Source organism: Ammodytes marinus (assembly GCF_949987685.1).
Source record: "Ammodytes marinus genome assembly, chromosome: 2".
NCBI classification, from domain to species: Eukaryota; Metazoa; Chordata; class Actinopteri; order Uranoscopiformes; family Ammodytidae; genus Ammodytes; species Ammodytes marinus.
In genome coordinates, this window is record NC_137231.1 from 25,783,891 (window position 1) to 25,808,119 (window position 24,229).

The following is a 24,229-nucleotide window of genomic DNA, read 5'->3' on the forward strand; positions in this document are numbered from 1 at the left end:
GTTTTTTACCGCGGGCCGTTGTCTGGTTCGTAGCCCCCCTCCAGGTTTGGCTTTAGTCACCTTAGAAACTCATTGTGTTTTGTATTTTCCTTTCCCCTCCCGCATTGTCCCCCGCAGTTTGGCGGTAGCTTAACCGGTCAAATGTGTCACAACCAGCTTAAACAAACCTTGGCCCTCTGTGCCTGCCCTGCCTGGCGCTGCTGCTCAATGACAGAAGGATTTGTTTGCAGTAAAAGTGGTTCAGGTCGCGCTGGGCTGACGCGCGAGGGTTTGTGTGCGGTTCCAATTACGGGCTGAGGTTTGACAACGAGCCTCTTGTTTGATTTACGTTGGCAGCAGGAATGTAAATGGTTAACGGTGAGCAAGTCTGTGGTCGACACATGAGGTCACCGTTGATCAGGCACCTCCATTTATGGTGCAATGCCGGCACCAGAGACCTTAGCCTACATGTCGGATGGCCTGTTTATCTGTGACCTATTCTAGATCATATATTAATCTATTATTGGCCAAATGTCTGAATGCATGGCCTAATCATTAAATCAGCCATTCACAAAAATATAAGTTTATACTGTAGCTGAATATTACATTGATCGGTTATGGATGGAGATGGATGGATAGATAGATAGATAGATAGATAGATAGATAGATAGATAGATAGATAGATAGATAGATAGATAGATAGATAGACTGAAAAAATTGCTAGATAGACAAAAAAAATTGCTACCTTATAGCAAAATTACACTGTAAACCGATTATCAGAAAGTTATTGTGAAAGATTTTATAGCATTAACACCTAGAATCTTTTTTTCGTTTTTTCTACGGTTTAAACACCTGAAGTGTGATCAGCAGGGTTTAGGAGACCAATAAATCATGCAATCTCCAAAAATAAATATCCAGATTTCTGAAGAGGAGGATATAAACAAGGATGTTGACTGCAAAGCTGAGACCACACAGTCTCACTCAGACAGAGACAAAAGGGAAATCCCTGCCTCTCAAATAGGGTCACAGGGTCACATTTCTGTCACTGCTCAAATAAGTAAAGTTCACGTTGAAAACTGTTTATTTTTATTTGTTTGCATATCAGCTCAAGTCAATGTTCATAATAAAACAAATCTCTCTGAGCCAGCTTTATAAAACATAACTTTTATTTCTTAACTTGTCATTTGCTTTTTCCAAGCCAAAACACTTTGTGAGGCATAAAAAGAAAGATGACATTGCTCCATTGTTTGGCTTGATCAACACATTATGAGACATGTAAACAGGAAAACAAAGGCTCGGGCAGTATTATTTCCTTTGTCTGGCACCACCTCTGACTGATTAGCTTACACGCTACCTGAGGAAGACATCATTTAATCATTCACAGATATCACTATACATTATCAGTTAGGCATTAACAGTCACTGCCCACCCACACTTCCTTCCATTCCTCAAACTGATGTATCACACTTTCAAATCACTAATTAGAAGCACCAAATGATCCAGTTTTACACACACTTGTTAACCCTGGTTTTCAGCTGTGGTTGGGAACCCAGCGAAAGCGGAATCCTCCTTGCTGAGTCCTGGAGGTGAAGGCCCGTCCATGAGGAAACACCTGAGTCTTTATGGTGCAGTGTTCTCTGATAGAAGTTCTGAAAGAAGAGACGCTCTCGTCGGGATCTGCTCCGTTCAACGCCAAGCTGCTGTCTTTGGAAATAGAAGTCTGTAGGTTGGGGAAGGCACCGTACATGCGTATAGTCTCTGGTTCCTGCTGTAAATTGGCTCCGGCTGCTGTGCCATCCAGGACAGCATTGCAGCGTGTGCTGATGTCCCTCAGCATGTCTTCCACTGTGTCCGAGGACTCTGTCTCATATCCTTCATCCAGTCTCTGCCGCTTACAGGGACTTACTGAGGTTTGATCACCACAAGGCATCACTCTTTCTCGTACATCTGAGTCTCTGCCAGTTGTCAGTTTCTGAAAGAACAAGACCAACAGAATTAGATTTAATTTAAAGATTATATTTGTTACCGTAGATATGCTTGTGACAGTCATGTACTCACTTCAAGCACTGTTGCTAGGTGCTTTGCACGGCTGGCCAGCTGCCTGAGGTGAAGGTTACTCTGCTGAAGAGACGTAATCTCTTCCTGTTTTCTGTGCAGAGTCTGGTGGAGCTGCAGACAAACAGAGACAATATCTTCAGTCATGCTGACAGAGGACACTTTGCTCCAATGTTGTACTACTACGGACAGGTGTTTTTAAAGGTCTCTGTCTTGTCTCGGAATCGACTGCATTTTCACTCTCTCTTTCTTTGATTTCATTTCAAGACCTGTCAAGAACACAACTGTGGCAATATCATTAAATACAAACACACATACAGTATATACATTAAATGGCAATGAAAGAGGTTAATAAAGGATTCTTGATTTGTGGGTGGAAATGTGGATCTTTAAGATTAATGTGAGGAGTGCCTCTGGTTTGCAGTTTGTCATGCAGTGTGGGATTCGCACTAGTCTTGTCTTGGGCTTGGTCATGACTTGATCTCGTTTTAGGTGGTCTTGACTATAATACTGCATTACTTAAATTCTTATCCTCTACCACTTACATTTTGGCATGACCAGTTTGTGTTCATCTTTGTGTTCACATACAGTATGAAAACAGCCTTTTTGCCACAAACTCAGAGCATCATTTTGGAGATAGAAAGTATCGATGCAACAGAAGGACTATGAATTAGTCAGTTAATGACCAAAAGTGTCTCTTAAATTGGCAAAGGTCATTAGCGGGATATTGGATTTTTTTTCTTGCATATGAAAGAGATTACCATTGCAAAAATTCTATCCATCATAAGTTAATGCATATCATAAATGAGTACTGCCTTATAGTGTGCACCACAGTCATCAAGTCCAGATACCAAAGAGACACTGTACATTATAGTCGTAAATCGTACAGTAAGGATTTACCTGATTGTTGACTTCCATTGAATCCCCCCACAACCTGCCTTGGCACTGGGCAATGCCCTTCCAGAGAGCTCCATCCGGGCCAGACAGGTCGCATGCCCCTGTGGAAGAGTGAACCGGACTGTCCTCTGAATACAAGTATCTCTGAGGGGTGAGAGGAGGTATGACACATCCCTGAAATGGCACCAGTTCAGCAGGAGATAGACTGCTTTCCAGTGTGGCTGGAGAATCTGACAGGAGAGAGAAATAAACAGGGTTCAGCCAACAGGTTGGAAGATAAGGCTATCTCGTTCTTACAACAAAAAAATATATAATATCACTGCTTAGATGTAGATTTGGTGTGATTCACTCACCTGCCATGAAATCCAGCGCATAATCTCCAAAGTTTTGGTCATCTCCATCTGATTCATTCACCTGTGGGTGCATAAAACCGGTGATTAAAAAGTCACATATGCATAAACAATTCAGCAAACAAAGAAATCATAACTGCCTCTGACCTGAAAATCCCACCACGACCAGGCAGAGTAATGTGGATTTATTACAGGACATGTCATTTCAACGAGTGTGCCGTCGCGTAATGTGTTTTGGGCGCACGGTGAGCTGTGCCAAAGAGGCAGCTTTGTGGACACAAACTCGTGAGGTCCAGCCAATTAGCGGTAAGCCTGCGTGTCATCATGAGTAAACATCAATCTCATTCGTGCAGAATTCCAGCACATCGTGTCAAACATTAACAGCAGCCTGCTTGGGGTTATGTCACCATAATATCTATTTCTGAGTTGGAAATGCGTGGATTTACATTGGAAAATTGCGTCTAAAAAATAGGAGTTGTCTATGTAATATTGAACATTTCTTTCTGGTACTGCCAAGGTTTTTGTCCTCACCTGAGAGCCGATGGAGTCACCCTCGCGTCTCACCACAGACGTGCACTCTTCCAAATCATCCCAAGCGATTGTTGAAAAGGCTGTTAGACAAGAGGAGTATGTCGGCATGATTCAATCTATTTACACATGCTGTCTGTCTCAATTCTAAGAAGAGTTAAGGCAGTGATTAAAGTTTAGGCATGTGCATACCTTGTTCAATGATGCTGGGGAGATTAACATACACAGTGACTGGACTGCTGCTTCTCGGCACCAGCGCTTTATCCTGCAGGTAGAAAGTCTTTTAACACCACGATGACAATGCGCTGCATTGTTTGCGTAAGAGTAAGATGTCATACCTTTTTGTTTGTTGCACATTTCCTCCCCTGTTGACCCATTTGGTTTGGGCAGATAGAACCACACACTTTTCTATCTCTATGCATTTTTCACCAGTTAAAGAAGTCTGGCTGCGGGACTGAGGGCTCATGGTTGTATTTGGATGTAATATAGACGGAATTCTCCCGGTTTGTGTCTCTCCGTGCCGCGGTCTCATAGTTTTGGCCCAATCAAATGCACTTATTTGGTCTCCAGGGAGTGAAGCGTCCTGGGAGATTAAATTGGTGCAGACTAACGGTTTTCCTGGGCTGAAGTGTAAAGTGGTAGCGCGCACGAGGGCGCCATTACAGCAGGTGCTCTCAGCATCAGCCATGCCCTCCCTCCGCCTGAGGCCGAACAGCCACATGCGCCCTACCAGAAGCGCATGTAGAGCCTGGCATGGCTTATTACAAACATGACTGCTTTATAAAATCACCCCCTTTAGCTTTTGTCTTCCTAGTCTCCACCAGGCAGACCCGGACATTGGCACAGTCGAGAGAGTTTTTTAAATGTCATAGATCTACGTATCATTCAGTGCGTAAAATCTATCCAACCGTGCGTATATTGACCCAAATTAGGTAAATACCTGTTGCCACATTTCTAGCAAAGTGGAAAAGGAAAGGGACAATTACAGCAGAAAGCTCTGTAAACACTGCTGACAAATGCCTCTATTAGTAAACAAACAAGACTAAGCCCAGTTGGCCCTTAACGCTGAATGCACCTGTGTGGTCGACACTGTGTCAGCAGGTCGAGATGCCACGCGTAATGGATTATCCAGAGAAAGCCCATCCATTGACCAGACCTTGTTGGTACAGGTCAGTTACAAATAGCGATGCAACGGTCACTAAAGATGTGGATAAACGGACTTCCAGGCAAACAGCTATGTTGGCTAACAAAACGTTTTATTTCCTTTTTTTTTTAAATTATCCCTTAAAATGGAGGATTACCACAACATTTGTATTTATTTCAGCCTGATAGGATTGGCTCTTTAAGTCTAGCAACAGCAGTCCTTTATTCCATAGTGAACTTGCCAACACAGAAAAAATATGAATATATATTATTTTGACTTTTTTTTTCTCCCAAAATTGCATGATTTCCTATTCATGTCATCCAGTCTCTATGGCACCTGGACAGACTTATTTCAAATGAAAGGCCTTATGTTTATCCAATGAGTTTGAATTATGGCTTCTCCTTATATTATCGATTTACAGACGGACAAAAGTTCATTTTCTGATCATTTATTCATCGATTAAACAATTTCAAGGAAATCAATGTATTACAGTATTATATTCAGTACAGAGGTTGCAACAGCAAGTAACACAACTCAAAAAAATCATTGCATAAAAAATAAATAATGACTCTGATTAGGAATTTGTTTAAATAAGCAGAATACATTAATATACTTCAGTGAAAAACAAAAACCTTCAAAAAATTATAAAACAAGCAACGTTGTAAAACATTCAGGGCCTTCAACCCACTTATTGTTTATGAGGTAGAACATGAGGTTTAGATATGCATGAACAACAGTTTTTCCTTCTCAATGTCACCTTAAAACTACTTAAAGAATAACGCCCCAAAGTGGAGGGGCAATTTGGCATTTTGCTAACATTTGAATTGTGGTGGTACACTTGCAGTCACATGATTGACATCACTTCCAATGTCTCCTTATTTAACGCCACCAGCAGCTTCAGGTTGTCTTTGCATTCTTGGGCCAGATTGTGGAAGCTACCTTGCACTGCCATGGAGTCGCCCTCAGAAGCTGATGGGGAACATGGCTCATCCGCAAAACTGCTCCACTGGTCTCCTTGGGACTGGACGGGTGCGTGCTCAACAAGCCCTTGATCAGTTTTCAGTAACTCACTCGCTAGCCTCAGTGCACAGCTGGCAGTCAGGGATGGTGGGTATTTGTTGAAAGCATAGTCTGCCAGGCTCAACTCGCACACCTTTCGTGCCAAATTGCTGCACCTTTTGTGTCTTTTAGTGTCCGGGAACCTGTCAGTGCCTGCGTTATTGGACACAAGCTGGGCAGCCTCAGCACAGTTGGTGTAATAGTCCAGGAAAAAGGCCAGGGTGGGTGCAGCGAGGCGGAAGTTAAGACGGAGGAGGATGAGACACTCCAGGTTGCAGAGCTGCGCCTTATTGAAGGCGTCACAGCAGAATGACAAGAGATCGCTGATCCGCGGTGAGCCCACTTCCACCTGGGTGACACATGGAAAGTGAGTGGGTAAAAAGTGAATGAAAAACACCAAAGTATCTGTAACAAGCATTCACAACACACAAAGACACACCTGTTTACTGGCTAGGAGAAGGGCAGTGACACCCAGCAGCTGGAAGCAGTCAGCAGCCACCGGTGTGGACGCCAGGAACCTGTCCATGATGTTCACCGCCAGGCAGCAGCACTCAAAGGACAGACGGAAATGTTTGTGTACAGGGATGAGCCAGCTGACCAGCTTACACCGTGCCTCTGCAGTCAGCTGCAAGTACAATAGAGAACCCGTTAGGATGAGCAGAAGATCGAAAGCATTATTAATACATTTAAAAATCGTTTTTTACTGACTGTTTCTTAAAGATTAGGCTACATATGTTTGTCCACAGTACATATTTGCAGCTTGATATGGGATTTTTATGGCAGGTTTTTACAAATATTTCCATGGAACTGATCTCAGTGCATGGCCTTAAAGCAACAAAAGGGCTATAAGTCACAGTTAATAATTAATCATTAAATTAGATGACACGATTTTTGGATTGCAGATGTTCTATTAGGGTAAATAAGATTGAAATGAGAAAAGTAAGCAATTTTTTGGGCAAACAGCAACTATAATAATACCCATAGCCTAGGTTAACATCACAATGCCATAGGGGCCTATGTGTTCCATTAAGTAACGGGATATAGGCTAGTTCATTGTGATCTTTAATCGACTTGCACCAACAGTGTACAACGTTAGGCTACTCATATAACCTATAGCCTACTTGTGGTTGGCGTGCCAAGCTTCTGCAGGGATGTAACTGCGCCTCCTTCTCCCTCTGGATCGTGTAACCGATGTCCCCATACTGCAGGTACCAGTTGGAAAGCTGTCCCACTGGAACTTCGTCTGAACGGAGCGGGGACACATCTATCCGAGCCGGGGATACAATCGGGGATGATCCCAAGTCTTCCTCGAAACCGGAGTCACTCAACTTGGACATGAGTGTTTGCTTTCTGTACCGGCCAGTCTGCCGCTGCTGGACCGGGGTGAGCGCTTCTGTTGGAGGAGATGATGAGCCCGTTGTCCGTCTCCGCTTGTAAACCGTCCCGAACGAGCCACGTTCACCGTTCACAAATGACCCCATCTCCGGTATCCAGTCCGCTGGCTGTGTGTACACTTTAGCACTCTCCTGGGTTTCTGCTGCGGGATGGCGAGAGGAGCTCCGTCTGGTGACGTCAGTTTTCCCGGGGTCTTCCCCGCTCCTGCAGCGCACCTTTCTCCCGTCGCCTGGGCAACCGAGGCTAAATAATCACTTGTCCCATAGGCTAACTCAATTAACCTCGAACCATATGCCTACCCTTTTATTTCTGTAGCCTAGACCATCCAATTAGCCTACCCAAAATAAATAAATAAATTCACAAAAAATATTTTTCACATGTGAAATGTAGCTGTGTGTGAATTCAGCCAACGTAAAGTGCTGTTTGAGGCCTACTTGTGCTATTTGCAAACTGTCTACTGGTTTTCACATTACTGCTAGTCTGCATCTTACATAGGCTATTTCACAACGGCACACTTTCTTGATTTTGCACCATTCCGCTTTACTTTATTTTAACTTAAATTTGTTGTTTTACCTCATGGCATTCATGACTTCATTTCATTGTATGACTGAGAACATATTTCTTATTCTGGATAAAAACACTTTGAATCTTGAATCATATGCAGATTGAAAAGCCAAAATTAAATATGCCTAACTGAAACCCATAGCCTATATTGTGCTGTAGGCCTATTTACACTAGAAAATAGTAAAAAAACTTAACAGTGGAGATGAAGATGAAAATGGCATAATGATTAGCCTATTTACCCATACGGTATTAGCCTACTTCCATTTATTGTTTTTTTCAATCGCAAACTAGATGCAGCACACAAAAAGTGTTTGACAAATATTTTAAACCAGGGGGACCAGATGTTTTCATGCGGTGGGCGGAACTTTACTGACGCCTAAAAAAAAAAAACAGGCAACACGAACGTCACCTTTCAAACTCCTCTGCGAGACAAGCGATCATGCCAAGTCAGACCTGAACAAGGCTCCAAGAATGCCCTCTGTACGTCTATACAAGGTATTTAAATGACCCTAATATTCTCTATGGAAAATCCTCTCTTACCATGTAGTGATGATTGCTTTTACCGCAGCTGCAGATTATATTTCTTAAACAAAAACTATGAAATAAACAGAAACGCTAGCTGTTGCTAGCTGGTCATCGTTAGCTGCTAGCTGTCCTAGCTTGTAAGCTAAATAGCATCAGCTAACAGTTAGGTTAGCTGAACTATATGTGGCAAGTTGGCTAACGTAAAGTTCGGTTAGACTGATTTGTACACTGCATGCGTGCTAAAGTTACACGCCGTTTACCTGGGTGAAATAAATAAGTAGTGTTTGCTGAAGATGGTAAACTAGCTTAAGCTAACACGTTAGTTCGTTGGCTAACAGCTTACATTTAACCAGGTAACTTGAGTCGTTGGCTAACATTATATTTGTGTGTACACATTCGCCGTAACTAACCTGGCGATGATGTTAATTCACTGATAAGTGTTAGAACATGAAAATGACAAATAGTGCCGTTTCCACCCCCCACGGGGTCTTATTTGCGGCATAAAATTGCCAGCGTTCACAGCTAATGAAAGTCGTTTAGCGGTACACCAGAGTTTGCAGAAGTGAGACAATTATGATGCACGAAACTAAAATGGCACAGTTTAAAAACTCACTTAAAACAGTTGCTTAGTCCAAAGTATATCTGTCTTTTACTCAGCTGCAAAGTTCTGAAACTGTTCAGTGTGAATTACATGATATGAGTTCTGAAAGCTGTGAGCAGTTGGAGCTTACGAAAGTTTATGCACAAAGGCAACACAACTGGGATGCTGCTGTTCCAATGAAAGTATCCTGTTTATATACTGTTTTTTTGTCAAGGATGTTTTGACATGAAGTCCATTGTCACGTCCTTACCTGAACATATCATCTCATCCTGCAGTTTTAGCTTGATCGAACCATGGAAAACTCGGACAGGTTCTACCGGGCTAGGCAAGGGGGCTGGGAGCGGGGAGCAGGAGCAGACAAGCCAGAAGGTTGGAGGTCCCAGGACCAGGGTCGAGGACAAAACTTCAGATCAGATGGAGGTCAGCAGGGCAGGGGCCAGGGCGGGCCTTACCGGGCCAGTCCCAAAAAGGGAGGCATGGGGCCCATGAGCTACTCCCCTGGTGGATTTAGAGGTGGTCACAGCCCCTCACAGAGAGAAGACCCGCGGTGGTACTCAGGTCCTGACAACAGTGGTGGGAATCGAGAAGATAACTGGAGAGAGCGTGCCCAGCAGCAGCACTGGAGGAGGAGTAACCCGGGAGAAGGTGCAAGGGAGGACAGGGAGCAGGATGATGGTAATAATAAGTCAGGTGAGGTTTTGAATGATTAATAGTGGTTTAAAACAAGGCAATTAGACAATCGACAAGACTGCAATTTAGAATGTAAAAAAATGCACCCTTTCTGACACAGGGTTCTGACTGCAGTGTCACTGAATGTATTAAGCAATGACGTCTTCCCTGTGTGAAACTCATGCTCACAAAGAAGGGATCCCAGGCGAGTGCATGAAACGCGAGGAATATGTCAAATTCATGGTGCAGAAAAATAGCCTGAAGTAACGTTAGACAATTTAGGTAGTATTTCAAAGCTCGCCTTGTGTACGGTCTGTTGTAGAACAGTAGCCACATCGCGTCGCAACACAAAACGCAAAACCTATATCAACAATTAAAAAAGCACCACAGGCAGCTTTATGACGAATGTACGGCCAACAAGTCAAGTGAATGTTATAATGCCCACAGCCCACACTTCTAAACAAACTACAATTTAAGTCATTTGCAACTGTTACTATGAAATAAGCTGCATGAGGTAATGCACGTCATAATGCACTACCTCGCTGTGTCTGTTAACACTGTGACACAGTGAATATCAAACTTTATAATAAGCTTGACTTCAGAAAGCTATACTTTCATGGAAACTGAAATAGAGATAAATGAGTTTGGGCAATTAAATACCAGACACAATGTTCCAATTTTCAGTAAGACATTTTATTGCCTGCAGCATGCACGGACATGACTGCAGATATGACTGTGTAGATGTTTTCAGTTACATAATTGTTCAACTTTGCTCTTCACAAACTTAGCCTTCGCTACCTAGCATCTCAATCATAACAGCCTTGCTTTATCATAGTATATCCCAACTATTCTGTCCTTATCTCAAATGACCTCAACCGTCTACCATCTGCGTTACACACACGCACAGGAGGTCAAACCCTCTCCAGGTCAAACTCTTTTACAGCGAGTTTAAATGTAACAACATCATTGGCAATATTACAAATACACAAGATTCTGATATTAAATTCCATAACAATACCACACATTAAATTGCATAATCTGTCAAAGTCTGACTATAAGAACACCCATGACATGTATATTACACTGATTAACATCATCTTCACAAAAGCACAGGGAACACATTTTTGCCATGCGTTTCTTTTTTCTAAAGGAAGAAGACGGAGAAACCGGAACAGGAATAAACCTTTCTCTGAAGAGAACAGGAGCGTTGAAGAGTCCACACTCTCAGCCAAAGAGCTGCAGAGCCTACAGCAGGCAGAGAAGCGTCTTAACAGAGATGACATCTTCCCTGTGAAGAAGGTACAGGCTTTCAGTATGTTTTAGGGCAGTTTCACACCTGCTTTGTGTTGGTTAGTTTGAATAGAATTCAGGTTTGTTTACACATTTGCTGCAGCCCATTTGGGCCTGGTGAGAACACAGCAATCCTACTTGAGTGCTCACCAAAAGCGGACCAAACAAACGTTACCATACCTTGTACAAGAGACGAGTTGGTCTCTGTACACTTCCAAACAAATGTGGGTGTGGTCTGTTTGTGGTGAGAAGTGATCCCAACGGCAGGAACCATTGAGTATTTTTTGACATAATGCTATGCTTTATGAGAGGAGGAGGACAACAACATCCTCTAGTTTCTTTCTGTAGTTTTACAATATGGAAATTGGAAAAAAGCAAGTCAGATGCTGACTATCAAGTGTGAAATCACCCTTAAACCTGGCTGAATGGCAATCCTTATCTAAATGAAATTGTTTGATTAAGAATATCCATAACACTTTAATTATTGCAGCTGTTGTCTGATGACATTACCCTCCTTCTTGAACTTGTTCCAGAGGTCCCACAGCAATCCCGGCGCAGTTTACACCTGCGCTCTGTGTGATGTCCTACTGGATTCTGTGTCCGACGCATACAGGCACATCAGAGACAAACGGCACAAAAGGAGGGCCAGGGTGAGAAATGGTCACCATTTACATGTTTACAGTAAACATTTGATGATGCTATCTGACATTGTGGAGGAATATTCATTAAAATCTGGGATCAACCCCTTTTTGTTATGTGTGTCTTTATTTGTTTTTCCATAGGAGAGGCAAGAGCAGGTGATGCTGACTGAGATTCTGCCTCCTGGCCCAGAGCAGGTCAGTGCAGTGAGCGCTGCACTGGAGGCCGCTGTCCGGGAACATGGGATGAGCGACCAGGATGTTGAGACCAGACAATGTGCTGTCTCCATCATGCAAGATCTCCTTCTGTCCGTCCTGCCTGGTAGGTCTCACTGGGACCAAATGGTTGTCTGGTGACCGATCCTGATGGTGTTATTGCTTTGGGCTTTATGTCAGTGTAATTGTAATTTAAATAACAATATCACCTCTCTCTTTATCTCCCCTGTAGAGATCAGGCTCAGGCTATATGGATCCTCTAGCACCAAGTTTGGATTTAAGGATTCTGATGTCAACATTGACATTCAGTATCCACCTCACGTGAGTAGCCTCGTGTTAGTTTGATGGTGTAAATGTATGTTTAATTTTAATTTATTTGAATTTTTTTAACAGTGTTTTTAATTGGGGTTTCTCACTGTTTCAATTACCCCCCAAGAAGGGTGCCATCCTTTTAAGTATAGAAATGGATGGTTATGACAGCTTTATAAGTGATTGTTTTGTGTGTATGACGCTCCTTTTTTCGATATCATATTTATGTTGTATAAAGGCTTTGAAATGGAATGTATTCACAGATGCATCAGCCAGACGTCTTGGTGTTGGTCAAGGATTGCCTCTCTGTGAGCCGTGAGTCACCTTTTTTTCATTCAATATTTTTCCTTGTTCCATTATGGGAAAGTCACCCACACGTAGGGCTGGGCGATATGGGCCAAAATCAATATCTCGATATTTTTTTACTATATCTCGATACACGATATATATCTCGATATATTTCAAATCTCCTCTAGAGCACATCCTAAATGCTCAATTTAATTTATTTTTTGCATAACATCACACCAGTAATATGATTTAAATAGTCCCTGCAAAATGTGCCTGCACTAACAATGCATTAGGCTACATGAAACATGTTTATATTCTTTAGTGCTTTCTATTGAAACAATTTGAAACTTGCACATGGCAAAGAGTTTGCACATCGTATTGATTATTCCACATCCTTCCACTCCCATACAATGGATCCAGCATTATTTTATTTGGAAACAGTTTTTTCCATCTTCTGTTAATCTGTAAACTGAGAACACTAATTATGACTCATTACAACCACTTACTAATTGTTTATCACCACTAACCCCCTGAAGATAGCAGCCACACTTTAAATGCAGAACAGGTTTTGATCCATAATAGTAGTCTATGTGTATAAAAGGCTCTGACATGTATAATGGTTACTGTCGCTTTAAGAGCAGTTGCTCCCTGTCTAAGTTAAGTTTCGTTTTCTGCCTGTTAGTCCGAGAGAGAGATTCATGCAAGCGCAAACAGCAGGTGGCTCATCGTCCCTCTGTTACCTGCCTTATTGTTTAATTCTCCTGTATTTAGTTAATGAAAATAAAACTGGAAGACAATCAGAGGATTTAAATAAATACGGCTGAGAATTAAATGGGATGCCGTGGTTGTGTGACGTTGGACCAAAAACTCCCCCGGCGCTCGTTCGCTTTCCTCTCATAAGGACCAGGCTCTGTACAGCGGCCCCTTATGCTGTCAAGCGCCCGTCTACAAAAAAGGTCCATGCTATGAACGACAGCCGCCTTCGCCGTCTTTCGCGCCCCCTCCACCCGCTCGTTCGGCTGTCATAAGAGCAGAGCCCTCGTCTTTTTTTCTCCCCCTCTCGTCGTTGTTTTCACATGGCGATAAAAGTAAACACTCACAGGGCACAGACTACGTCACAGGTGCGCGCCCAGGAGACTCTGGTTGGGAGGGGTGAGTGAGTGAGTTGCCAATGCATGTGAGTCTGTGAGGCAGAGAGCCACAGGAAAGAGCGAGAGAAGCGAACACCAGCGAGTTTGCCGGTGGCGGCGGCGGCTAAAAAAAACACATTACGTGCCAATTTGTATTCGATGGTCGCGATAGGGTCATTTTATACATCCCCTGGAGCACATCTCGCGATATATCGAATATATTCGATATATCTCCCAGCCCTACCCACACGCTTGGCGGTCATGGAAGGTTTCAATTTGACACGTAATTTTTTTTTTGTTCTCAGCACTCTTTGTTGATCTGGAAGCTGATTTTCATGCCAGAGTTCCTGTGGTCATCTGCAAAGACAAAAAGAGGTGGGTACCTCAGATTATTGTGTCAGATAATGATTTAGATAAACCCTGAAGACAATCTGTAAAATATTCTGGTTGATTATTAATCAAGACCTTACAAAACGACCAGAATGGGTTTCCTTATGTACAAAATAAAGAAAAAAGACAATTGCTTTTATCAGTGTTAAATGACCACATGCACGAGACCAGTCAACCTCAAATTAAACATGAACATTTTTTTTTACTCAACAGTGGCCTGATCTGCAAAGTAAGCGCAGGGAATGAAAATGCATTCCAAACCACCTCCTATCTTTCTGCTCTGTCCAATCGGGAGCCGCTCCTCCTCCCACTGGTTCTCAGCTTCAGACACTGGGCCAAGGTAGGTTGCTCACATTAGCAAAGTAGTGACTAATTGGTGCCTATATTTATTACATTTTTGTACATCATTACATTTTGTTCAACCATTTATTTTTTATTTTTCCTGTTTCTGCCTTTAGATCTGTGAGATCGACCGTGCAGAGGAAGGTGGATTGCCACCGTATGTCCTGGCCCTCATGGTTATCTACTTCTTACAGCAGCGCAAAGAGTCCCTCTTACCTCCCTACCTGAAACAAGAGGTGTGTGTTTTTTTATATTAAGCCTGGAATACAATGTACTGCATTCATTTCAGCATTGCTCCTTTTTATGGCATATTTTATTGAAATTAAAACTAAACAAATCTCATCCCGTTGTCTTTAGATTAAGGTATTTTCGCTGAGCAGGCTGTCAGACTTCAATCTCACTCATGTAGAGGATGGATACTTACACTGGGCGTACACACCCTCCAAAGAATCATCCCAGCATGCAGAGGGCTCCTGTGTGAAGGGAAAGGTAATCATCAAGACACTTGTTGTTTTTCATCTGAAAAGAGTGTGTTGGTTCCCCATATTTTTGGTTTGGGCTGTTTAAGAAAAGTGGCAAATAATCTGGTATGCTTTTGGAAACTGGTAGTAATGTACGTGTATGTTTTAGTAGAGGGGCTAAGGCATGCTTTATGTTTTTTTAAATCCACTATCCTAACTAGTAACTGAAATGTGTGTCCTTGTGTTTCCGTCCAGGTTCCGCTAGTGTTCCAGAGCCCTCACCCGCCTGTGGAAGTTGGGCTTCTCTGGGTTGAAATGCTGCGCTTCTACTCGCTGGAATTCAACATGGCTGACAATGTGATCAGTGTGCGAACCGGCGCTGTCCTCTCACGAGAGATAAAAGATTGGCCCAAGAAACGCATCGCTGTGGAGGGTCAGAAGCTTTTTTCAATTGTTTTACGAATTTAAATATTTTGCTTTTGAGTCGCTCTAGTGTTGCTGGTTGACTTTTGACCAGCATTGTTTTTGCCGAGAGCTAGTGGTCCTATGACCAGAGTTAAACTCTATCCCAACCATGTCACTTTTGAATTTTGTTCATTGGTATTTGGGATTGTTTTGTTACCAACTCCTACATGGGTTGACATCTAGAATCCAGTCTATTAGCTTTTTTTTAAATGATGAACATAATTTACATTTCAGACCCATTTGCTGTGAAGAGAAATGTGGCGCGCACAGTGAACAGCCAGCAAATGTTCGAGTACATCGAGCACTGCCTGAAAGCCACATACAAGTACTTTGGACTGCCACTCAACACGCCGGCTGCCAGTCACAAGGCAAAGGACCAGCTTGGTGGACCCAGTAAAGGGGCGGACGCTTTAAATAAAGAGCCTAAAGCTGTAGAAAATGGTCCCGATGACTCTGATTGCATTATTGAGGAAGAGGAGGAAGTTGAAGAATACAGCGACTCGGAGGAAGAGCGAGAGAAGGAGAAAGCAGACCTGGGCAAGAGCAGTCTCTCCGAGGAGGATGAAGAGGAGGATGAAGATATTAACGATGACATGCACAGCAGACAGCACCTGGACAGCGTCACCACAGAGGACGAGGACATCTTCCCCGTGGATGAGATCTCTGGAGAGGAGCTCCTGTCCGATGAGGAGGGGCCAGACCTGGACACACCCGGTTCCATGGACGAGGATGAGGAGGCCCAAGTGGATTTGGCACAGCTCAGTCTCTCCTCTCCACCTTCAGAGGAGACACTCAAAACCGAGAGCGCCGAGAATAAAAGCCAAAAGCAGAAGAAACAGTCTTATGAGTTCACCAGGCAAACCTTCACCAGGGGCAAGGTCAGTACAGCCTCATGTTTGTTTTCACTAACAGAGCAGTGTTTATGAAACTCTCCCCGGAAAGCAAGGTTCCTAACCTTAATGTGGAAGAAAACCAGTTGCAAACTTACAGGTGCAGTGTGTAGAATTTATTGGCATTTTTCACCACAGACTTAGTAGAAATGGAATATAATTCATAAGTATGATTTGATTAGGGTATAATCACTTGAAAATAACTACATAGGAGCAGGGCAGCCATGTTGCACCGCAATGTTTCTACAGTAGCACAGAATGGACAAACTTGACGGCCTTACGCATTTGTGTATATAGTGGGTGTCCTGGGGAAATACCAATGAGCACTATAGAATAAATAACTAAATACATCTTCTCCACATCACTTGATATTGTGGAATGACTTAAGGCAGAGGTGGATGATGCCATCTTTAGTAATTAGCTTCTTGTCCTTGTCCTTCTGTAATTATTCGAAAGGGAAGGGTTACCATGGGAGCATTGCAATCTGGAATGTCACCACTAGATGCAACAAAATATTCCGATATTACACACTGCACCATTGAGTGAACAATTTGAAGATGTATTGTAATGATTAAGGTTGTATGTGACAGAAGTAAAACTAAACAAGAAATGATGGCAACTAATCTCCTTTCAATCTCTCAGTCACACATGGTCGTGTGCAGCTTGTGCAAGCGTGATGGACATCTAAAGAAAGACTGTCCTGAAGATTTCAAGAAAGTGCAGCTGGATCCTTTGCCCCCATTAACCCCAGAGTTTCTCAATGTCCTAAACAAAGTCTGTGAGCAGTGCTTCAGTAAGTATCATATGATTGGGTCAGAGGTGATTACATTGACGGCAATGTAGTGTGTTTGTGTGTGTGTGGGGGGCATCCATAAAAATTATTCAAATGAAATGTATCTAAGGATGTTCTGTTTTCTTTTTAGCCGACTTTGCCCCAGATGAACTGGAAATTGGTGTAAGAGAACACATCCTTCAAGACCTGGAGGCCTTCGTCAGACGACAGTTTGCTGGTAAAGTAAACCAGTATCATTAACTGTTATCAAGCTGAAACTAGCATGACGCTTGATTTTATAGACCCACTAACCAATTAGATGTCAGAATTGAGTGCACATTTATGACAACATTGACAAGTTCTGTTTTGATTGACAGGAGCTCGGCTAAAACTATTTGGATCATCCAAAAATGGCTTTGGCTTCAGACAGAGTGACCTAGACATCTGCATGGTGCTGGAGGGGCAGGATTCCATGGACGTAAGTTGCAATTTATTTTCTAACAGTCACTTAAGGAGACCTATATCAGATTAGCGGTTGTGATTGGTGATCGTGTAGGCTCCTGTTTAGTGTAAGCCATTTTGGACTGTACAAAAGAAAATAGTCAAAGTACTTCGATATATAGTGTTTGTTAGGCATTTAAGTGTAGCTACATGACACAATTCAGAAACATCTTAGTTAAGTTTTTTGTCGGTATTCTGTATTTTTCACTTGGGTTTAAATTCACTTCTGAGGAATTTTTAGCTTTTCGTTATAGTGGTTTGTTAATGCAATTTAACTTTTAACTTCAACCATCAAATGTAAATCTTTTCAATTATGTCCGCAGGATGTTGACTGCATCAACATAATTGAAAGCTTGGCGAGGCTGTTGAGGAAACACCTAGGTTGGTAACAAATTTGCCTCATGTGATTTTTAAAACCTATACAATATCTATACAAAAAAGAACTTCCAACGTCTGTTAAAAAAACAGATTTGAGCTGATTGTAAAAACTGAAAATTTGGCATTCATGTACTTCCAGTGGTTCAAAAGCAATTCTTGATGTTTATTAAGCAATACTAGTTTCTCAGCTTGCAGCTTTTATATTTCCATTTGGAGTTTAAGGGAACAAGCCTGTTTGAAGGAAAGCTGATGTTCAAATTATAATTGATTCTATAATTGTACAACTTCCTTTTAAAGTAAGAATTAGATAAAGAAAAACTGCATGAAACACAAAAGGTGAATGCATCCCTTGTTTACCCGGTTTAACATCTGCATCTTGTCACCAGGTCTGAAGAACATCTTGCCCATCACTACAGCAAAAGTACCCATCGTGAAGTTCTACCATGTTCGCACCGGTCTGGAGGGAGACATTAGCCTCTACAACACTCTGGTAGGGCTCTTTCTCCATCTGTTTACCGTATAGTTTCAAGTTTGTCTCAAATTCTCTATTAAATAACATCTCGTTTTAAGACAAATATTTTTTTCTTTTCAGGCCTTGCACAACACGCATCTGCTGGCTTCGTACGCCGCCATTGACAGAAGAGTGAAGATCCTCTGTTACGTTATGAAGGTTTTTGCCAAGGTGAAAATGATTCACATGCTCACAGCTTCATTTTCTACAGCGTCATATAATATTATTAGACCGTAGATTGTATTATCATCGTATTTATTTTTTGTCCCATTCCAGATGTGTGACATTGGGGATGCTTCACGTGGCAGCCTCTCGTCCTACGCCTACACCCTCATGGTGTTGTTCTTTCTCCAGCAGAGAAACCCACCAGTTATCCCTGTGCTGCAAGAGGTACAAGTGGCATGTTTGTAAACCTTAAAAGTCAATGTATGAGTTTTCCCGAATCTTTTTAATTTTTGAATGTTACTTGAGTGTTGTTGTGCTCAACTATGTTTTTGTTTCACTATAACTGTCCCAGAAACTAGATTTTATTTCACAAAATGTAAACTTTTTAAACCAAGCATAGATTGACATTGTAGCATCTTTATTTTTGTTCGGGCCCCTCCAACAAACTCCTTTTTTACTCTTAATTTGTCAGTGACATGCTTTTTTTTTCTAAGAATTGCTCTCCATCTAGACATGCAGTATTATATTATCAAGCATACAAATTCAAATGTATCATTTATGATATTTTCAAATTATTGTACGATTGTTTCAGATCTATGATGGAAAGAAGAAGCCAGAGGTGCTAGTCGATGACTGGAACGTGTACTTCTTTGATGATTTAAAAGCACTAGTGAGTGCATTGCAACTTTTCATATACTGCGAACATTTTAGTAAATATTTAGATATTTCATTGTGTCATAACACGTTAATCTCTTGGTCTTCCCCCTGCAGCCCAGTCGCTGGCCTCAGTACGGGACAAACACAGAGTCGGTGGGGGAGCTGTGGCTCGGCTTGCTTCGCTTTTACACCGAGGACTTTGACTTCAGAGATCACGTTGTGTGTATCCGACAGCACGGCCGCCTCACCACATTCAACAAGCAGTGGACATCCAAGTATATTGTCATTGAAGGTCAGCTTATTAGACAAACTCAGTGTACAGTGTTGTATATAATGCATTAAAGACAGTAGAATATAATTGTTATATCACAAGATAGATGCAATAGATTGTTGTCTCCTATCCAGCAGCACAGGCTGTTGAAATGATTGTTTTAGCACTTTGGGAATCATTATCACATGTTGCTATCCATTCAGTTTGATATATGTATACATACAACTAGTACTGTTTAGCATTGTTTGATTGTTCTCAGAATTAAAATGACTTTGTAAAGCTGATGGAAAAAAATCTCATTGTTAATTTATATTGCCTTCTCCTCTCTGTTGATGTTCCAGATCCGTTCGACCTGAATCATAATCTGGGTGCCGGTCTGTCCAGGAAAAGTATGATCATTTATTTCTCATTGTGTCCGTATCTTCTCTTTTCTCACTGCCTTTGTCTTCGTCTTTCAAATGTCACATATGTTTTATTGTTTATTGACATTTCCTTTGTTGTCATCAAAACAGTGACCAACTTCATCATGAAGGCTTTCATCAACGGCAGAACAGTGTTCGGCACATCGGTCAAAGCTTTTCCTCCTGTGTACCCCAGTCAGATGGTCAGTATTTGCAGTCTTAATGGCACACTTTCATATTCTGGTGGGCGGTATTTAAGCATGGTATTTTTGTCTTCACCTCCCAGGAGTATTTCTTTGATCCTGAAGTCCTCACTGAGGGAGAAGTGGCCCCCAACGACCGCTGCTGCCGGATCTGCGGCAAGATCGGCCACTTTATGAAAGACTGCCCCCTGCGCAAGAAGTAGGTTTTGTTATGCAAATTTGATATATCCACTAACTTGTAGGAAAAAAGAACCAAAACTCAACTGAGTTTTAAGTATTTTAATAAAAAAGTTTAAAACAAAGAGTCAAAAGAAAAACTGTTCGGCCGAGCAGGGTCAACTCCTTCACCTAAAGTTGGTTCAAGAGACTGACAACATTCTTGTTGCCAGTCAGAATATTTATACAGGGGTTTAATCAATGAGTTCATTTACTCAGAACACAAAATAACGCCACCTCACAAGTTGGGGACTTTAGACAGAGGAGACACATGTCAGATCAATATAAAGAAAACCGTTCTGAGTTCAGGACTCCATATTCAAAAAGACAACGTGTCACAAGACAGTAATCAATGGGGATCGTTATTAGAAGTAGACTGGAAAAAAACCCACTGAATTATTTTTTTCTATCACAGGTTTCATCTCAAAACGTGGCTGGAATAGTCCGTGTTCACATTGAACTAAATTTCTATCTCTGCCTGTCTAGCTACATGTTTTATATAATATTACACATCATCTTGGCGCAGGTCCAGGCACAGAAGGGACAGGCCAGAGCACCTGCGAGATGGAGAGGATGGTAGGGATCAGCCCAGGCACAATCGTGAGCAATGGAAGAAAAGAGATGCACAGGAGGTACGCTGCTGCTTCCTGTGTGGGTCAAGTTCCCACATCAAGAAGGACTGTCAGCTGTACAGAAGCCCTGCAGGTTCAAACCACATTTCTGATTTTATGTTTTTTTTAATTGCATTGTTGCACAGTCAACAGTTTAGTTTGTTAGTTTCCTTCACTTTCTGACTGTTGCATTAAAGATATAAAGTACAAGAAATTCTTAAGCATTGATGTTTATTCATGAAATGGAGTTAAGATGTCAATTGCTTCCTTCTCTTTTTTTAAATGTTAATTGGCAGGTAATGTGAAGATGGAAAACTATTCCTCCTCCCCCTCTTCAGCCCACCATAGGAATATGAGAGAAAAAGAGAGACAGGTATGATGTTGTGTGAAAATATATATTCTTTTAAAATGTGTTATTTCTGACACTCTGCTAGACTGCTATGTACGCTGATACACCTGTGCTCTTTACTTATCTTCCTACTTTCAGGGTTCACCCATACAAGAAGAGAAGAAGAGAAAACAACAAAATGCGACATTAGGTCCACAAGCAGGTATGTCATTTCAGTTTTTTCTTCAATTAAAAATCCTTACTTACTGTCACAATTAAATATTCATCACCTAATTTGTAATGCCATTGTATACTTTATTCAGTATTTTTATGAATTTAAAAATGTATTGTTTGTTTGACAATACTTTCTGGAAAATAAGGAGTCATTTTAAAATACTTCGCCTCACTTATCATTAAAAAAAAAATTCTCCAAAAATGTATGCAGCTTTCCCTTCAATGTACTTTTTCAGCCAGTTTGAAAACCTTTTTCAACATATCCCCAACCAAAAATGTTGATATATTATCGAGAAAAGGTGCACTTAATACTATGACAGTTTGTTGTGTTGTGTTTTTCTTTTGAATTTCGGATCAACTACGTATTTTTAGGACTGGGGACGAGAGAGAACGAGAGCAGGAAATGTTTGCAGCAGATTCCCTCATCTTTCTCTGGACGCTGGAGAACAAGCTTACTGAAGTTTTGGCTAAAGTTTTGCGTTTTGCTCCTGTTATCTATTGTTTTCTTTTCACTCAAGAACACATTCTGAGTGATCATTCATAAAAAATAAAAAAAAATTAAGCAAGAAACAAATGCTGCGGTCAGTTTACTAGGATGAGGCACTATGCCCTGTTTTGACTTTTAGCCTGATAAGATGGGTAGTTTTGACAGTACAGAAATCTGCCGGTGCAGGTTAAAAATATGTCTTGTAATATATTTTGACAATTGCACTTTGGTTTGTTTCAGGTAGTTTAGCCTGCCGAAATGTGGGTCGCTCTGGCCACAGGAAGAGCCCGGTGGAATGAGCAGCAGCAGCTGTGGCTACGCAGACCACAAGGTTCTACTAATGTCCCGGCAGACAGCAACCCAAAGTCCAGAGATCTTTAAATCCGAATGGGACTGTTGGGACAATTGGAGCCCGTAAAAGCCAAATCCAGGACGCCTTGACTTGAAGCCAAATAGGGCCTTTTTATGTGTGTTGGTTTTTTCCTCCCCCTAAAGTTCTCCTACTAAGAGGAGCTTTTTAACGCTTTCATTTTAACAAGAAAAGCCATTCTGAATGCACCTCATGTCTTCGTTTACCTCCCCTGCCAGTCATGTTTTTTTTAAACTCATTATATTTCAATTAACGTTATTGAAGGTTCAGTGTCAATCTCTGAAATTAGAAAATGTAAGTAACTGGCAAGTGTCTGTTATACGACCAACAGTAATCGGCTTGATTCTTTATTATCATAACAAAGGTATGTTTTGCAGTGAGCATCAAGTATAGGAAAAATTGATAGTATGCCTACACCTTTTGTCTGGTTGAGTGTTTGTAAACACTGCTACAGCTGTAAGACAAATGGGACATGGCAATAGTTTGGTATGTTGGCTGCTACTTAAAGTTAGTCAAAATCATGGCCATTTCAAATTATTAATTGACTTAGTCCTCATTTTATAATTATAAGGTTCTTAGAATGGATTTCAAATTATGTTTTAAAATTTTACAAAAAAAAAAAGTAAATTATAAAGTAGGTTGTTCAAAAACGAATTGCGGTGCACCTTTCCTAATGGCCAGGATCTTTTTTTATTTTTAAATCCTTCTTTTAAATTTGTCCATCAGTCCGTCTTACCCTCAGTCTTGAGAGCAGCTCTACCTACAGTATGTATTTGTGTTTGTGTGTGTCTCTGTATTAGAGCAAAGCCCCCTGTAGATATTCAGGATCATAACTTTATTTTCGGTGTCTGCTGATCCACCCCTATTTCATAGATTGCATACTGCCCATCAACTGATTTGAGTGTGAACGGTAGAACAGTAAAACGTTCGTTACTCTGCTAACTCTGGCCTGTATACGTCTCCACACACGCAAGGAACGACAGTGGAAGAACTTAAATGTGAGAGTTTGTCAGAAAGCTTCATGCTTACACTCGATGGTAACAGGTCCACTGCTGCACACACTGTTGGCTTACTCTTAAACTATAGATAATCTCATTGAGTTCGATGGAGAGAGAAATGTATTTATTTTCTTCAAAGGCTTCATTTTGTTGTAATGGTGCCACAGATTGGTAGCTGCACTGTGTGAGGGCCCACACCCTTGAATTATGTTGCTGCTAGTTAATGTCTCAAATACCTGCTTATCATTCAACCTTCGAATATGGAGAGTTAGGCTTTATTGTTGTCCTAATATGGCTACATTTTATAAATCTGTGTTGTTGATGGTATTGTAATTCAATTTCTCATTTTAAAGTAGCTTTGTTTTAATTCCAGCCTTATTGCATTTCTTTTGTTGGACTCAAATGAGGTTTAGTTTTCTTGTTTAAGGATCCCCAATCCTGCCAGGAAAAGTTGGCTTGCAATCCATTTTGTGTCTCAAAGAATCGATTAAACTGAAATCCAATCCCATTGCTGAATATTTATTTGAAAAATATTTTTGTTTTGTCAAACTACACTTCACTGTTAGCAGTATATCTTGGTCTAAATGAATGTCTCCATATTGTATTACATACTGCAGGACCCTAAGGTGTTTAAAAAAAAATGTAGGATGCAACCCTAAATGTTGCTAAGAACAATGGTTTGACCAACAAAGCTGACTGATGCTGGAAAAAGCTTGAAATTGGACTACGAGTCAAGAACATTTTTTTAAATAATAAATTAGACAAAAATAATTATAGCAAGGGGGCAAAGTGATTTTTTTGGACATGGACTGTTGTAAAAGGTTGTTCACCAGAAATTATATCTCTAGGACCTTCAAGGATCACAACCTGGGTGGACAACCTGGTCAACTACCTGCTGGAAAGCTACAGAGGGCCGAAATAGAAAATCAGAACCATGGTTT

The 24,229-nt window shown here is 41.4% G+C and overlaps 3 protein-coding genes across 4 annotated transcripts; 1 reads left to right on the forward strand and 2 right to left on the reverse strand.

The window, feature by feature from the left end:
- Positions 1-1,510: 1,510 nt before the first annotated feature.
- LOC307256534 (multicilin-like) lies at positions 1,511-4,530 on the reverse strand (the record flags this gene model as incomplete). Its single annotated transcript, XM_080035550.1, has 7 exons — positions 1,511-1,951; positions 2,038-2,148; positions 2,935-3,161; positions 3,285-3,345; positions 3,813-3,892; positions 4,002-4,074; positions 4,459-4,530. 7 exons carry the CDS (start codon positions 4,528-4,530, stop codon positions 1,511-1,513), a joined length of 1,065 nt encoding a protein of 354 aa, XP_079891676.1.
- Positions 4,531-5,797: 1,267 nt separating this feature from the next.
- On the reverse strand, positions 5,798-7,439 carry ccno (cyclin O; the record flags this gene model as incomplete). Its single annotated transcript, XM_080041995.1, has 3 exons — positions 7,134-7,439; positions 6,452-6,637; positions 5,798-6,361 (listed from the first exon to the last, which is right to left on the reverse strand). Exons 1-3 carry the CDS (start codon positions 7,347-7,349, stop codon positions 5,798-5,800), a joined length of 966 nt encoding a protein of 321 aa, XP_079898121.1. The 5' UTR covers positions 7,350-7,439.
- Positions 7,440-8,380: 941 nt separating this feature from the next.
- Positions 8,381-23,794, forward strand: tut7 (terminal uridylyl transferase 7). Of its 2 annotated transcripts, none has more exons than XM_080046760.1 (29): positions 8,381-8,466; positions 9,373-9,787; positions 10,917-11,065; positions 11,590-11,706; positions 11,839-12,016; positions 12,143-12,231; positions 12,483-12,534; positions 13,943-14,012; positions 14,241-14,367; positions 14,486-14,605; positions 14,727-14,858; positions 15,086-15,263; positions 15,530-16,173; positions 16,828-16,978; positions 17,109-17,195; positions 17,335-17,435; positions 17,782-17,839; positions 18,223-18,326; positions 18,429-18,518; positions 18,624-18,737; positions 19,105-19,182; positions 19,284-19,461; positions 19,782-19,829; positions 19,953-20,044; positions 20,128-20,243; positions 20,787-20,965; positions 21,168-21,244; positions 21,359-21,422; positions 22,161-23,794. In XM_080046760.1, the coding sequence occupies exons 2-29, from the start codon at positions 9,391-9,393 to the stop codon at positions 22,217-22,219; spliced, it is 3,849 nt and encodes a 1,282-aa protein (XP_079902886.1). In that variant the 5' UTR covers positions 8,381-8,466; positions 9,373-9,390; the 3' UTR covers positions 22,220-23,794. The 2 variants fall into 2 exon arrangements, with proteins under 2 accessions (XP_079902886.1, XP_079902887.1); XM_080046761.1 differs by having other exon boundaries at positions 9,373-9,772.
- The last annotated feature ends 435 nt before the right edge of the window (positions 23,795-24,229 follow it).

What these genes read in the sequence shown, in the direction of transcription:
- tut7 (XM_080046760.1), top strand. Translation starts at nt 9,391, where the DNA reads ATGGAAAACTCGGACAGGTTCTACCGGGCTAGGCAAGGGGGCTGGGAG. An exon ending in AGTCTGTGAGCAGTGCTTCA is followed by an intron (nt 16,979 to 17,108) that starts GTAAGTATCATA and finishes TTTTCTTTTTAG; the next exon opens with CCGACTTTGCCCCAGATGAA. An exon ending in GCTGTACAGAAGCCCTGCAG is followed by an intron (nt 20,966 to 21,167) that starts GTTCAAACCACA and finishes GTTAATTGGCAG; the next exon opens with GTAATGTGAAGATGGAAAAC.